General features: G+C 33.6%; 1 protein-coding gene across 1 annotated transcript in view; it reads left to right on the forward strand.

Annotated features, from left to right (window-relative positions):
* LOC148624174 (uncharacterized) overlaps positions 1-6,575 on the forward strand; it is a 32,257-nt gene extending 25,682 nt beyond the window's left edge. The window contains exon 2 of the mRNA XM_088566762.1: positions 1,879-6,575. Coding sequence (XP_088422888.1) covers positions 1,881-2,915 — 1,035 coding nt within the window. The 5' untranslated portion in view covers positions 1,879-1,880 and the 3' untranslated portion in view covers positions 2,916-6,575. The remainder of the gene's footprint in view (positions 1-1,878) is intronic.
* Positions 6,576-16,011: the final 9,436 nt, after the last annotated feature.

The raw sequence follows: 16,011 nt of genomic DNA on the forward strand, positions 1-16,011 counted from the left end.
GATGGGAAATTTGTGGTGTATCGTTAGATGTTGATTTTCCGAAATAAATATTGAGGGAGTGTCGATCGATTATTCTCAATGCGCCTTACACAAAGTTCTGCGTGTGCAGTCAAGATTGATTTTCTGAACGATTTCTGTTCTAAGGATTTAGTCGTGTCTTCCAAGACTTGACCCTTAAAGAAGACATATTCTATCAAAAAAAAAAGTTTTTTTGTGTAATATTCCTTTGAAATTTCTAAATTCATATATATTTTTGTAAAACAAACTCTTACACTGGTCACTGCCTTTAGTTATCAACGGCTTTAGTTGAGAGATCTATATTCAAAATGCTCTGTAATCTGCTGTCAAATTACTGCTGAAATGTAGAGTCAATGAGAACTATACAAATCGGAGTCTTGCGTATAATGTTGTGTATTCTTCTTAAAGTTTAAGCTGTCTGTTTTGATAAATATATTCTGAAGCTAGGGCAAAGCTATATGTATAGATTTTGGCCTGTGCCCATCAAATTTCGGTAGATTTCCTTCAGGATGAATTTGTGAGGGTCAAACATTACCGTTTCAAATGACGGGTGCTTGCTTTTGTGATTTTTTTTATCTTTAGGAAAAAGCTGTAACTTATCCGACTTTATCAGAATTCCCAAATCAATAATTCCACAAGTATTAGCTATCCAATATTTGAAATGGGGCCTAGTATAGTTGCAACAAATTCTTTCTGCATTCAGAACTCTAAGCTCTGAGAAGGACACCTAAGAACTTAAAAAAAGAGCCTTGATTAATCCAACCAGGTGCTGCACCTTAGTTCTTTTCTTGACAGTATGAACAAAATTAAAACATCAAAGCATATACCTAACGAATTATAAGGTGACTGTGTTTTATATCTAGAATCACATTCGTATATGGAAAACATTAATGATGCGTGAACCAGTTCATGTTGCTTTTTATTATCATAATTGTATTTTTTGTTGATCTTATTTAGAGGCCCCTAAGAATGATTTTTAGATTTGACCCTGAAATTGATTTAAAACAATTTTTCTTTGTATTTATAATACTGAGAATATATTTTTTCTGAATAATCGAGATAAATGCCAGTATGATTTCGTCAAATATGCTTGCAATTGAAGCTCTTATTCGAAGAAGTACTTGAAAACGAACCCATAAAACAGCTTGACAAGTATTAATCCACTACAAAGATGTGATGCACTATCGGCGTTAAGATACAGATACGTTTTACGGAAGAAAATGAAACTGTGACAGCCTTGTAATGATCTAGATTTTCTTATCGATCGCTGCACAATCAATGTGCATATGTAGAACAGCCATTTCTACGATTATTTTTAAATATTTGGAGCATTCAGTTTTAAACCTAGACGAGCTTGGTATTTTAGAAAATAAATATACTTGACTGGTTGAAATATTACATGCAGTTTCGGATAAGTCTGTCATTAACAAGTTCATCATGTGATCCCACAGTTTACTTGACCTCCTTTCCGCTATCATTTTCCGGAAGAGATTCTATCAATAATTCCATTGATAATCCAAGTCGAGTTGTCTCTATGAGTGCGTGCCAGAAACAGGCATAACATAATTGGTATAAGAAATATAGTAGTTAACATTCAACACAGCAGTAGTTCAGACAAACATTGATCTTGTCGCGTATAATAAACCACAGACAGAACATTAAATGGCATCATTAAGAATGACCAAGATACTAGTCGTCTCATGGGTGTACTGGGTAATCATAGAACTGGTGAAATGTATTTTTATGTACTGTAAATGAGCAAAAAAAAAAGATGGATTCAACCACCCTCTGAAGAATAATAATTAAAGTAGTACTCATCTATATAAAAAGTCACTGATTTTCTTATTCATATTGTTACAGGCATGTCATCGTCAAATGCAGAAGAGCAAAGTTTCTCCAAGTTAATGGCAGGTGCCCTGTTAATGGATAGTGACAATGATCTCTTGTTCAATTGGCCTGATGGTGCTACATCAACTAATGGATCGGCCTTTGTTAAGGCTGAAAGATCTACTGACCATTTTCAATCGACATCCTGTATTGAACCTTGGTCTCTTCAGACACAAGTGCCAGACTTCTCAAATCACAGCAGCTATCCATATTTGCCACAAAATAATGGACTTTTTCACGCTCAAGTGCCAAACGGACGGACGAATAACTTATTCGGACAAAATCACGATCTAGATAGCCTAAAGCCATTGCATGATCAGTTCAGACAAAAATATGGCAATTACTCGAACGAAAAATACCCTGATTTTAATGTTGCTTTGAAAGCGGAAATGTGTGATCGAAAATGGAAACAATGTTCCTTCAATTCAAGCACAGAACTATACGAAAACCTGAGCAAAAGTGTCAACAATAATTCAGCCGATGAAGCATATTCCCAAAAGTCTTTCAAACAGAGTGAATCTGAACTGACACCACTGCGTATTCCACATCTTCAAGACGACCCACTAAAACGAAAACCATTCGAGTTCGTCGAATCTGACAGTGATTCAAAAGCAAGTGGAAGTGGTAGTGGGAGTAGGGTGGAAGATTGGGCTTCTGGAAACTCACCATCGACAATTCCACTAGATATAAATATAGATGAGATGGTGAACAGTGGTGTAACTATTGCTGGTTATAAACCAAGAAAAATAATTTCTAAAAGAAAAAAATCAAGTATTCCTGTGGAATCTAAAGACAATGGTTATTGGGAAAAGAGAAAGAAAAACAACGACTCTGCTAGACGATCACGCGAAGCTAAGAAAGAGAAAGAGCGAAGCTTTTATAAAAGGGCTCTTGAACTTGAGTATGAAAACCATTATCTTAAAGAAAGAGTTCAATTTTTAGAGAGAAAGATTGAAACTTTAATGCACCAAAACCCAAATATATCAAATGGAGACAGTCAGACCACATAACTGTGACAATATATTCATGTCGTTTCGTTGTGTTAGCGTTAATACGGAAACTTTCCGTCCATTGGCAGCAAGTGATTGAGAACACAGTTGGTCTTCCTGTCAGAGAAATCCCGATGGTTTGTAAGCTACTTACTCCCAGAGACAATCTTATCAATAGCCAACCATATTGCAGCATTTAATGCTTGGTTGCTGGTTTTACAACGTGACTTTCTATGTTAACGGTAACAGCAAATTTTGGTGAAGACATATGTTGTAATTATGAATATTGATCCAAGTATTTTAAATTGACAAATTCATCGGCAAAGCAGCTTACGTACGTGTCAGTACGTGATTATGAAATGAATGTTAAATAAGTACTTTTTACCAAAACTTGCTGTTACATATTTTCTTCAACTTTGATTTCATAGATTTGTGTTATAAAGGGTTGTTAAGTTAATTTAATTAGAGAATCATCTCCATATTCAAGTTTTCCTACAAAATTTGCTGATTTTTTAATAACTTAACTCTTTAAAATATCATTTTAAGGGGATAACCTAGACGGCAACTTATTACTTTATATTTGTATTGCAAACTTCTGAAAATATGTTCTCGGTATTGTGCTTTGATTTTGTGTATCTGTCTACCAACAGGCCGCATTTATACAGACCGTCATATTGTTTACTGGCACGAGTTTTTTTTCAACCGATTTCCATGAATATTTCTCAGCATACTGTTTCTTTTTTTTATTTAAAAAAGATGGGTTCATAAGAAAGATAGATACATTTTAAGTTTATCGTACAATAGATAATAAGATATGAACATCGGAGAGTTGTTTGTATCAGTACGGTATGGACCACTAACGATATAGGATACTTGACTTGCTCAAATGGCATTCATGTTGATGTTGTTTAAAGTATATTAAGATGTTTAGATTTGTTAACACTATACATAACTATGTTTTGACTGTAAATGTGTAAATATAGTCCTCAGATTGTAGGCTTTGCATCTTTTACGTTCAACATTCATCCTTGTGTGTAATTTTTTTTCTCGGGTCAAACCTGATTTTTCCTGACAATATTTACAACTTGGTGCACATTTTCCCCCTTATATGCTTATTGTCATTTTACATAAGGTGAGATTTTTATTCTGTCACACTTCTAATATTTACAGTTTCATGCCAAATTTATCTTTTAATATCATGTATAGAAAATAAAGATTCATTTCCCATCGTAAACTTCATTCTAGAAACACTTTTATTACCAATTTTAAATACTGAATTCTTCGTTTCAATGATTTTGCAACGAATAGTAATATACTTTTCAGTTGCAGTGAACTTATAGTATTTAGTTCCAAAAAGGTTTTAGCAGGAATAAACATTGATTTTTTTAATGCTCAAATGTAAAAATTAAATATTTGCAATAACAGATACCCCTTAAATTCCAAATGCTGTTCACTATAGTATATATTTGAAGCAGTGCATGGACTTTGTCAAATGTTTTAATTCCTGTGTTATGTTTGGTTGTGTTGGCAATATTACTGTAGATAAACACTTTTTTCGTTAAGAAATGTGCAATAATTTTTCATGATTTTTGTGTAAAGTGCTGCTATTATTTCGATTTTGTCTTTTTTCATGCATCAAATGCACGGAGTCTATTGAGTCTAACTTTTTTTTTATAATAGACTTTGTTCCACTGGAACTAAAAACGATTGTTTATGTATTTTGCTTGTAACAGATTATTTTGATCTTTAATAGACTTTTTTATTGGTGGCATAACTTGAAGCCATTTTACACATTTTGGGATTTTTATGATGACTGTTCAGAAGCTTGTATAGCAGTATACACTATTTTCTATTTTCTTAATTTTGTTAATATCGTAACCGAAAAGGGGAATATGCTTTAACTTCGGGACATTTTTGTCCGTTTTACCTGCTTTTATCATATGAATAAGTGAATGTCCCATTTTTAAAAATTAGAACAAAATTTTAGTTTCAAATCGATTTCAGATGCAATATGATTAAGTTGGTGCTAATAAAATGTTTGTGTATGCACTCAAAGGGAGGCAAATCATACACATAAAGTAGTCAATTATAGTTATTGAACTTTTACTTAGTGAACTTTGCGATGCTTATGGTAAAAAACTTTCGTTATAAAAGAAAAACGTTTATCTGCTAAATCCCATCATATAGTATCCTATGGTAAGTATGATTTTTTTTCTACAAAACTAAACACATCTTTTGTTTTGTTTTATCAAAGAATATTTGAAATGTTAAAATTTGTTTTCATTTTCATTCAATGAACAGTTCTAATGTTGATTTTAAGTTGTTCGTTTGCATACATCATTTGATAAAAGCACAGATGACAGAATCAAAACCTTAACGAAATATTTGTTGTTGAAGTTGTATTTTACCATACATGGTTATGTTATGACAAGTCACAAATTGAATGGAAAGAAGTATCAGTAAACGCCATTGAGAACTGTTTTAGCAATTTCATATAGTTGTGCCCTACCTTTGTTTTAACAATGCAAAAGAGGTTAAAATGAAAAAAAAGATGCTATTTTCGAAAGTGCCAAATTTAATTGTCGAATTTCCAAGGTTGCAGTCTTATTTTTTTTTATTTCGCTGCAAGATAAATTAACATATGCCTGGACAGTCTTTAGATACAAACTTTATGTTCATGTTGTGAAGCATTTAAAATGCCACAGATTAACCAGAACATTATTGGTGATGGGAAATCTTCAAAAGTGACCCGGTGATATGTATTTCCAAATGGAGGTTTATATGTATGTATTGTATATGTTATTGTACTCTGAATTTGATTGTGGTTTGTTGTTTTTGTGTTTTGTTTGTTGTACATATTGCTTGGTTGCAAAGCAACACTTTTGCAATAGCATATTGTCTTTAACTTTTCCTTCATCAACGGTACAAACAGATCCAATAAACATGTCAGTGTTCAGTATAGCTTAAAGCATGTAATTAACAATGTACAGATCTATGCAAATATATTTAGCTTAAAAAAGAGCCTAAAAGGTTGCATTAAAAGCTTTGCATTTAGCACATATTCCATTGTATGTCTACTTATACAAGGGAATTTATAGTGAATATTTTGAATCAGTTTATGATATTCTGAATTATTCAAAATTAGGTTTTGACAATTAACTGTGTAGAAATTAAGATTTGTGAACCATTTATGCCCGGTGTACTGCATTGAAGCGTTATTTTTTAAAAGACTTAATTTTTTTAATTTTTTTATACATTTGATTAGGATAGTTTATCCATTTAATTTTATCTTTGATAACCAAAGAAATTACAGTTAAAGTGACATGGAAACTACGTCAACGTAAAATTAAACTAATACTTCAGAAATGATACTCTAAATAACCTACAACAATCGATTTAACTTGGTTTCAACATCATTCTGTGAGCATGCTGATCTATGTTTATTCATACTTCCTATCCTTTTTTTTCAGTTTGAGGTGATGCATTTAGCACATGAATAAAATTTATTGTGGTTGTGTCTTTTGCATGCTAGCTTAATAGGAAATGATTAACCATCAACAATGTGAAATAGATTTCATGATATAGAGTGCTATTTTTATATTTTGTTGGCGAATTGTAAAACAATTTTTTTGCCATTTGTAGCTTCATGTTTCATCGTTTAATAAAGTAATACTTTACAACTCTCTGATTCTGTATCATGATGTACAATAGTACACTATTGCCCTGTGTTGTAAGTTGCGTACTTTGATCGGCAATGGAATTTTGTCAATGTGCTATTACCTTTGTCTCGGTGCCGAATATCATTACGAACTCGTGGTCTAGTTCCACATTCTGACAACTCTTTATTACATCATCTATTTCTCTGTTAGATAATTATTCTGTCTAACATATTGTGTCTAACATTTAATTATAATCCAAGCGATTCTGGACATTATAAATAAAATCCATGTGAAAAATCTACTTCACTAAAAAAGTGTGTTTTAAATTCTGGCTTATGCCTTCGTTCTCTTGCATGTTTCATCCACCTCATATTCGAATGTTAGTACTGGAGTTCTCAATGTACTAATTATATAGAATAAATACTTTATTATTTTCTTTTATTTCATTCTCATAGTAATTCCCTATTAAGTTCGTTGTTCTAAAGCTTTTTGCATAACGGTGGATATTTCATGTTGCCTAACAAAACTTAGATTTGCAGCAAAACAGATGAACTCATTATTGATAAAAACGCCAAGAAGATTATTGTCAATGTGTTCAAATCCGGCTTTTTTCATATCATTTCAATGATTGGTGTATATGTTCGTTTTCTTTGGAGACCACCGTTGACTTGATGCTGATTCGTATCCACGGTTGAACGGCGCCTGGGTTTCTCATTTGACAATTTTCACTCGTTTGTGCTCGCTTACAGTTGCTGTTTTGTTGTTTTTTCATTTATGCTTTTTATCCACTCATTCGTCGTCCCTCGACATTCGAGTTTTCCGTTCGGTTTTTTTCTTGATTTCACTTTCCGTAATTATTGCTGTCATTATTTGCCTTTCGTGAGCATACTGTATTCACATAAACAGTCCAACTTGAAGATATGTACACGATACTATTCAATACGGGTATTATAGTACGTGGGCTGAGATACACCCCCCTGCACCCCCACCTGTCAACCAAAATATGATTCTCAGGTACCCTTATTCCTCCCATTCCTCCCTTATTCGTACAAAACGAAGGAAACTGACATATAAATGTATCGTCATCATGTAGCCCAATATCTTTAGTATTTATCTCAATTAGCTTTACAATAGTACCAAGAATGTAGGGTTTTGGGGTAAAATGAAAAAAAAAGTGTACCCCTACCCCACCGAAAATATGTCAAAACCCCTAGAGTACTTATGCATCAGGAAAAATGGCTTATTTGGTATTTTCTGTTTAGTATTATCACAATTCTTTTGATGAATTTTGGCAATTTTCGTGGTCAGAATTCATCAAAAAAATGCGAAAAATGGGATTTTCCATTTTTTCCGTAAAAAGTCACATAAATTCGACTATATAGGTTACTGCTCGACTGAAACGTCTCCAATTTTTATGTTGAAAATTGAATTATCTATCGAATGATACCAAATTTGAGACGTTTAGTTGAGCAATAACTTGTAGAGTCGAATTTATGTGACTTTTTACTGAAAAATCGAAAATCTCGTTTTTCGCATTGTTGATAAATTCTGACTACGAAAATCGCTAAAATTTATCAAAAGAACCCCAGAAGAACTAATTGTGATAATACTAAACAGGAAATACCAAATAAGTCATTTTTACAGAAGCATAAATACACTAGGGGTTTTAACATGGAAAATATGTCAATATAACAATTTTTCGGTGGGGTAAGGGTACATTTTTTTTCATTTTACCCCATAACCCTAAGTGTTACCGCAATTTTCTTGCTGGTATTGTAAAGCTGTGACATTGGGCTACATAATGATACCAAAATTTATATGTTTGTTCAAACACGCTGTCCGAGGAAGGCTTAGACGCTCAAACAATTGAGTCACAAAAATCTTCGCTTTTTGACCCAGTGGAGTACAAACATAGGTTTATACTGAAAAAGAATCCGAGAATATTCTTTGGCGACAAATTGATTCAGTAATGGAGGGTATAAAGGTTCCTAAAAATCACCATGACGTTGATGAGTGGGGGTGCACAATGGACCCTCCCAGCTCATGGACTGTTACTGTGCTCCTTATAAAACGACGAACCCTTACGTGTCAGTATCTGTAAGAATCAGGCAGCGGGTGAAACACGGTATGAAAAAACCCATCATTTTGATGGTTTGATTTGACTATTTTCTCCATCAGAATCAAGGAAAATAGACAAGATTTTCTAAATCATGCAGGCCCATTGAGTTACAATTTCATTGACATGCAATGAAAATGAACATTTCAAGGGCAGCTAACTCTGTCAAAAACCTCATTTTTCTAACATTCTATTGAAAAATTTCTGAGCAAAGCCAGTGATGCAGAGATCAAATAATGGTCTTTTCTAATAGAGAAGGTATCCGTGAGTGGTATTACATTTTCAGATCGGTGGGGTTTCAACATGCATGTTTCTGATTTTTCCTGATCCTTACAAACACTTACAGTTAAAACATAAAAAAAAATGTTAGTTTCTATAGGAATAAGAATTTAATGCAAATTCTATAATCCATGCCAAATTCGCGTGTTTAGACAAAATAATTTATATTGGTCTTTTCAGTAAACAATACAACCATTTTATTTCTTAAAATTTCGTTCGGGTATAATTTTATACAACACAAACTTCCATTTTGAATCTCCCATCAATTTATATTTTACAGTGAACACATTTTTGGACCGTAATGTTCACAGGCGCTTGTTTCGTATAAAAAAATAAAAATAATTAGAGGGAGTATACTTATTACTTTTATTTTTTATACGAAACTAGCGCCTGTGGTAATGTTGCTTTTAACAGAGCTTCTTCATTGCTGACTTTTCATGTTTAAAACAAAAATATGGATATACTAGTATTCTTCCAATGATTTAGTGGTATTGGTTTTTATTTTGTTTTGTTTTTGTTTTTGTTTTTTTTTTTGTGTGTAGCTCAAGTTCCTGTTTCTTTTTAGTGACATTGTGTCAATTTGTAAAAAGTATTAGCCAGGTTAATTGAATGCAATTTTATAACTTTTTTTTAGTTTGAATAACGTTTGTAAATGCACTCTATTAGTATGCTTATTTTGAACGAACCATCCTTTTTAATTTATTTTCAAAAGATTCCAGTCAAAACAAAGGTTTGAATCGCGAACCAATCAATGTTAATGACGTCACAATATCAAGTTTACAACCAATACAAGAGAACTAACCAATCAGGAGGCATATTACAAATCAAATTAGATTATTCTCTCTTACAACATTTTTTCTAATGTTTTGTTTGTAACATATTTTTGAGCAAGTGCTTTTGGACGACCTTCGACATGATCATTATCAAGAGTAATCAAGGAAACCAAAATTCTAGCGGAAATCAAAAGAATGTAATCCAGGTACAAAGACCAGACATGGAAAACAGACACTCACAACAAAGTAAATAAAATAACCAAAATAATATATACAAAGTAACAAAAGTATATGAGCAACTCGGAATCCACTAAAAACTGTGATCACGGACCAGTTGTATCAGTAGGTTAAGCCTCCTCTACTAGAAAGACCCACCAAGTTGCTCATTAAAAGTCAAGTACAGGGTAGACGAAAGAGGAAAGGAAAACTATGACACGCTGAACAAGTCAGTTTTCATGGTGCAGATGGATACACCGTAACGATCCATGAGTTGACGATGACGACCATAAACTTCTGTAGTGATGACTTCAATATTGTAGCAACGTAATCCTGTTCCTGAAGCGTACAGTTTTGTCAATAGAATTCCTTTATCATGTAGGTCAAGGCTGACTTCGCAGTGTCTGTATATCTTTAAGGTTATACATTTTCAGTCACATCTGTAAACAGATGCTGGCTGGCAGTCTTGGTTTACGGACCGATTTTTCTTACATGCTTGAATGTGCGCTATTTCATCTAATGACTTTGGATCAACTGCATTTAATCCTCGGAAACATACTGTCCTTAAGTTAACAAGGTCATCCTCTGAATAATAGATTTCAAAATGCCATCTTATGAAAATATTTTATACGAATTTGGAATCGTTGATAGTATTGATATCCAGAATTTTACAAGGAAAAATGTGACTTTTTACCCACAGTACAACCAACAGCGTAGTGTTTTTTGGTAACTTGTGGTTCTATTTCATAACGAATACGTCGGCATTTAGCTTCTCGCAAATAATGGACAGCTGCATTGTCTCGAATGACACTGTGTTCAAACACTTTAACATAGAATTGTACCTTGTAACAGAAAGAACAAACTTTTCTCTTTCATATTTCTGTGGCAGGTGATTTTCATATTCACATGATTTTCGTTTTTTTGTTTTGTTTTCACAGTTGTCAAGTTTAATTTTTGTTGTGATTTTAGGTAAATATGTGAGCAACACTTTTGATCTATGTTTAAAGGATTAAGGTTTACTATAAGTGATAATTGGTTTAAAACCATAAGATAATGAAATACATAAAAATCTTTAATTTGACTGTCTAACTTATAGAATCATAAACACGGAAATTTAATAATGAAAAAAAAGTATTTCGATATACCAGGAAACATTCATAAGCACATAAAAGACTTTGTCTTTGATATTTTCAAACTGTAAGCCAGTAGGATCCACAATTCCCCTAGTACAAATTGGAATTGTAATTTCACCTGAGAGAAATTAGAATTCCAATTTGACCTAGAAGTATTCCAAGAGACAAGTATGGAAACGCATATGGTACACCCCTTGTAAGGATGCGTTTCCATAGACAAGACAAGACAAGTTTATTTTGCTAACTCAGGCACAATTAAGTGCTACAAGAGCAATATATAAACAAGTACTTAACAATGTGGCAAACAGTAAGAAAGTAAACATGGATATGGAAATCAACAATGTGGCAAACAGTAAGAAAGTAAACGTGGATATCAGGAAATCAACAATGTGGCAAACAGTAAGAAAGTAAACATGGATATCAGGAAATCAGGAAATCAACAAGTGGCGAACAGTAAGAAAGTAAACATGGATATCAGGAAATCAACAATGTGGCAAACAGTAAAAAGTAAACATGGATATGGAAATCAACAATGTGGCAAACAGTAAGAAAGTAAACATGGATATCAGGAAATCAACAATGTGGCACAGTAAGAAAGTAAACATGGATATGGAAATCAACAATGTGGCAAACAGTAAGAAAGTAAACATGAATATCAGGAAATCAACAATGTGGCAAACAGTAAGAAAGTAAACATGGATATCAACAATGTGAAAACATTGTTTTCTAGTTACCTTAAAAATATACATAAAATCTGTACTGAGGCGAAATTTATCGATTCATCGAATACCAAAAGCTCGGTAACTGAATAAAATGGTCACGTTTCCCTTCGTTTTGTCTGTGTTTTACCTGGAAAGATTTGGGATTCTAATTATAATTTCTAATTAATTTTTAATTAATTAATTAATAATAATAATAATAATAATATCTGTCAATAAAAATCCAACACGATCAGATTTTCACAATATATTTAGGTATTCACATCACTAGCGCTTTCATGGCTGCTGCCAACCTTCAGGTGACATTACATAACGACAACGTAGTTAATGGTACCATTGTGTATATAGTGACGTTATAATAGTATAAGGGGAGTTAAATATTAACGTCAAAAATCTTAAAATAAAAGAAAGAAATAAGAGGACATGAAAAATTTCGATTTAAATTTACGAATAAACATCATTTCTTTGGTTTCACGTAAATCTTTATCATTGTCTCTCAGTTTGTAAAATGGGAAAATTAAATCGTCCATCGCTGTATTTATCTAAATGATCACTGACGGAACAAAAGCTGTAATTTGGATCTCGGACCTGTTGTCGATGGACTCTCGTTCGATCAATGACCCTGTCGCCTGTTTGACCAATATATATTTCTTCACATTTGCTACATTTTATGCAATAAATTAAATTTGCACTTTTACAGTTCATGTCCTCGTTTGCGTAAATAGTGGTTCCATCCCTTGTAGTGATCGAGTATCCTTCGTGTATGTAGTCGCAAGTGGTGCAACGTTTGTCTTTGCATTTCGATACAGTGAAGCGTTTTTCGGCAGGGTCGAAACGGGCACTTGTAAGTATTCGTTTAAGGTTTTTCGGTTGACGTTTGCTTTGTATTATTTTTTTCTCTGTTGATATGGACTTTCAGCGATTCGCTTTGTGCTATAATCGGTAAGTTTGCTCTTGCTATTTCAAAAATATTCGCATTACATGGGTTGTGGGTTATTACAAAGGGTATTACGGAGTTGTCTGGTTCATTTCTAGCGTTGACTGTTAGAAGTTCGTTTCTTGGAATTCCCTTTGCGCGTTAGCCCCGTGCAGGTCCGGGTGTTACAAGAATAGGCCTGCAGCAGCGCTAAGCTTGTCGTAAAAGGTCGGGGCTAGGACGCTCTGCCCACAGAGCAACTGGGATGTGTGCCCCAGGTGGTGGAATGAGGTACCCCTGGTGTGTTACATGCTGGGGTTGTCAGGCTATAATGCGGAAAACCTGACCCCAAACCATAGTGGTTTACCGTGTTGGGAAATATGCCACATTCCTTGCACGTTAAAGAACCCTACTGTGGTATTCTCCCGAAGTAGGAACCATAAGGCTCCGCCACATGAGGCTAAATTGCCCGACCATACCCACCTCTCCCCATTTCCAGTGGCAATCAAAATTTGTCGATCCCATTGTCCTTGTGTCCCATCCCTTTTTCATTTCATCATCGTTTCATGTTCATTTTATCATCAATTTCATGTTCATCGTCTGAATATGGCTGAAATATTGCTGCTCGGACGTTAAACCCCAACAAACAAACAAACAAACATCCCTTTGCGCGTTCGATTCCATGTTTAATTAATTGTTCGGGGTATTTCTGTTTAAGTAAGAATATTTCTAATTCCTTTAAGCGTTCATTTCTAATGTTTTCCTCGCTTATATGTCTTATGTATTGGGGAGTTTTCAAAAAGAAGCATTTCAATTTTTTTTTCTAACTTATTGAAAATTGCATTTCAATTCATTTTATCTAATTTTCCCTTATTTATAATGGTTTACAATGCCTTATACAAACTTGGATCTAACCTAAATCAGTTTATTATAAATTAAATGTATCAATTGAAAACCTTCCCAATATATAATACTCTTAATTCTCATAGTTATTACGCTGAAAAGGTTACATATAAAATCCCTTTTGTACCAAGGAATTAAAGGATTAACATTTTATACTTTCGTGTATTTTTTCTTTCAAATGCGTTTGATTGGAAACCCTTCTGTTAACATTTCGTACAACAGGGACGTACTCAGCAGTTCTAAATATTTCTTATGGAAGATTCACTATGTTTTTATTATTTCAATATTGTCCCTCGGTTTATCATTATTGAGTGGTGTGTTCATTTTACAGGATTTAAAACAAATATCTCGTGGCATTAACCATGTTGTTTGTGGCATCGCTACACCAGGAATTGCACCGTGAATTCTACTTAGTTGATCAATCTGGAGTCGTATAGATATTACATGAACATTTTAGAGCAAATGGATGCTTCAAACATCGAAACTTCTGACGATGATGTGGATGTTAAAAGTATCAAGAGTAAAAAGTCAGAGAAAAAGAGAGAAAAAAGGAAAGAAGACAAGAAAAAAGAGAAAAGTGAAAAGAAACGAGAGAAAACAAATATTGGAGATCGACCTTTCGTTACAATAGGGGGTTAGTACAAAATTCTTTTAGATTATATTTATGTCTTGGAAATCTAAGTTGTCTTTCCTACATTAGATGCAATAAATCACTGCATGAGAAATATATACATGTACCTTACTTATCATATAGTTACATTTTTCTAATTAGGCACAAGTAATTTTTACTAACTCGTCGACGGATATTAGAAGGTTTATAGACATGTATCTTATTTCTTCTAGTGTTAAGAACCATATGAGACGGTAAGCTTGTAAAGATAAAATAAAAAAAAGAGTAACAACTTCCATGCATTTTTTTACTTTTTCTTTGATGTTTTTTTTTCTTTTTTTCTTTGATAAAAACTTACATTCAACAATATTAATATTATCAATGTTTTATGAAAATGTCCTATTTTCAGTTCCCTATTCGCCTGAAGCTTCTACGTTATTTTCTCCTTGTAACATTTGTATACATTCAGGGTGATTCTTTCCCAAATACCATATAAACTGGCCGTAGTATAACCTAGTGGCGAATCCAGGAGTGTCCGCTGGTTGGGCCCATCCTTTTGTTGAATTTTTTTTATTCGTGAAAAATTTGGGCATAAAATGAGCAAACCATGCTCTGGAACACTATTTTTTTCTGAAACCTCATTTCGAAATATGTCATCTACACAGGGTTATCGGTAAAAGAATATACATATTTACGATTACATGTTTTTTAGGGTAACGTAAGTATTTTGGTATGTCCATTTGTCCATTAAGACCCCCAACACTGTTATTTACTCAGAATTAGGACTTACACCATTGTGTTAGCTCATGACCGCCCAGTAAAGATTGTAACATTTTTTAACTGCTTTTCAAATCAATTCAAATTTCCTATAAAGGTTACAAAATAATAATCAAGGGAACCAAGATGCGAACAGTAATCAGAAGAATATGAAATCTAAGACCCTGTTTTGTTGACATTTTGAACCGTGATAGAGAGTAGGCGGAGCTCGTTACCTTTGGAACGGAACGGAGCAGAAACGATTTTTAAAACCGGAATCTAACAGAATATTTCAAAATTCCGCTGAAAAATTACGTGTCCGCTACCCTTCCGTTCCAAAAGTAACAAGCTCCGCCTACTCTCTATTACGGTTTAAAATGTCAACAAAAAAGGGTCTCTCGTGGAAAATTATCGAAACTTCAATAATAAATGTAATTTTTTGTAGTAAATTTTGTATCAGCATACAGGAAAATGATTCCGGAATCGAATTAGGTAGGTGTGACATGCACAATTTCAACTTGAAAGTCGTTACAAGCGGTTGAAGGGCGATACTCCGCGGTACCGCTAAATCTCCAACTTTTTGTATGGCACATCGTTCTAACCCCAACCCGACATATCAATATCCAAATAAAAGAGAAGAGGGTTGCAGGGTCAGAGGCAATTCGGACTAGTTGCCCGAGTGGTCTAGAACGTTTGCGTAAAGATAAACAAAATAGAACGTTTGGACTTAGTGCAGGGGGTGTTGCCATAGACGCCAGAAAAGAAAAGGGGCTCGAGTACCACTGAGGGAGCGACCAAATTTGCATTTTATAAATATAACAGAAAAAATAAGTTTGAAGTCGGGTCCGAATTTTAATCCAGGGTCAGAATTAGAGACGCGGATCCAGACACTTTGATTTTGAAAAAGCCGAAGTTCCTCAGAACAAGGATTTACGGATATTTAACCCCTTGCCCAGAAAAAGGGGATGCTAGGACATTATTTGCCAGTTTTTGGTCAATTTTACACATTAAAATGACATTTTTTTCCCCCAAAAAGC

The sequence above is a fragment of the Perna viridis genome, chromosome 2, assembly GCF_037379345.1.
Source record: "Perna viridis isolate PV_CMFRI_1.1 ecotype Kerala chromosome 2, ASM3737934v1, whole genome shotgun sequence".
NCBI lineage: Eukaryota > Metazoa > Mollusca > Bivalvia > Mytilida > Mytilidae > Perna > Perna viridis.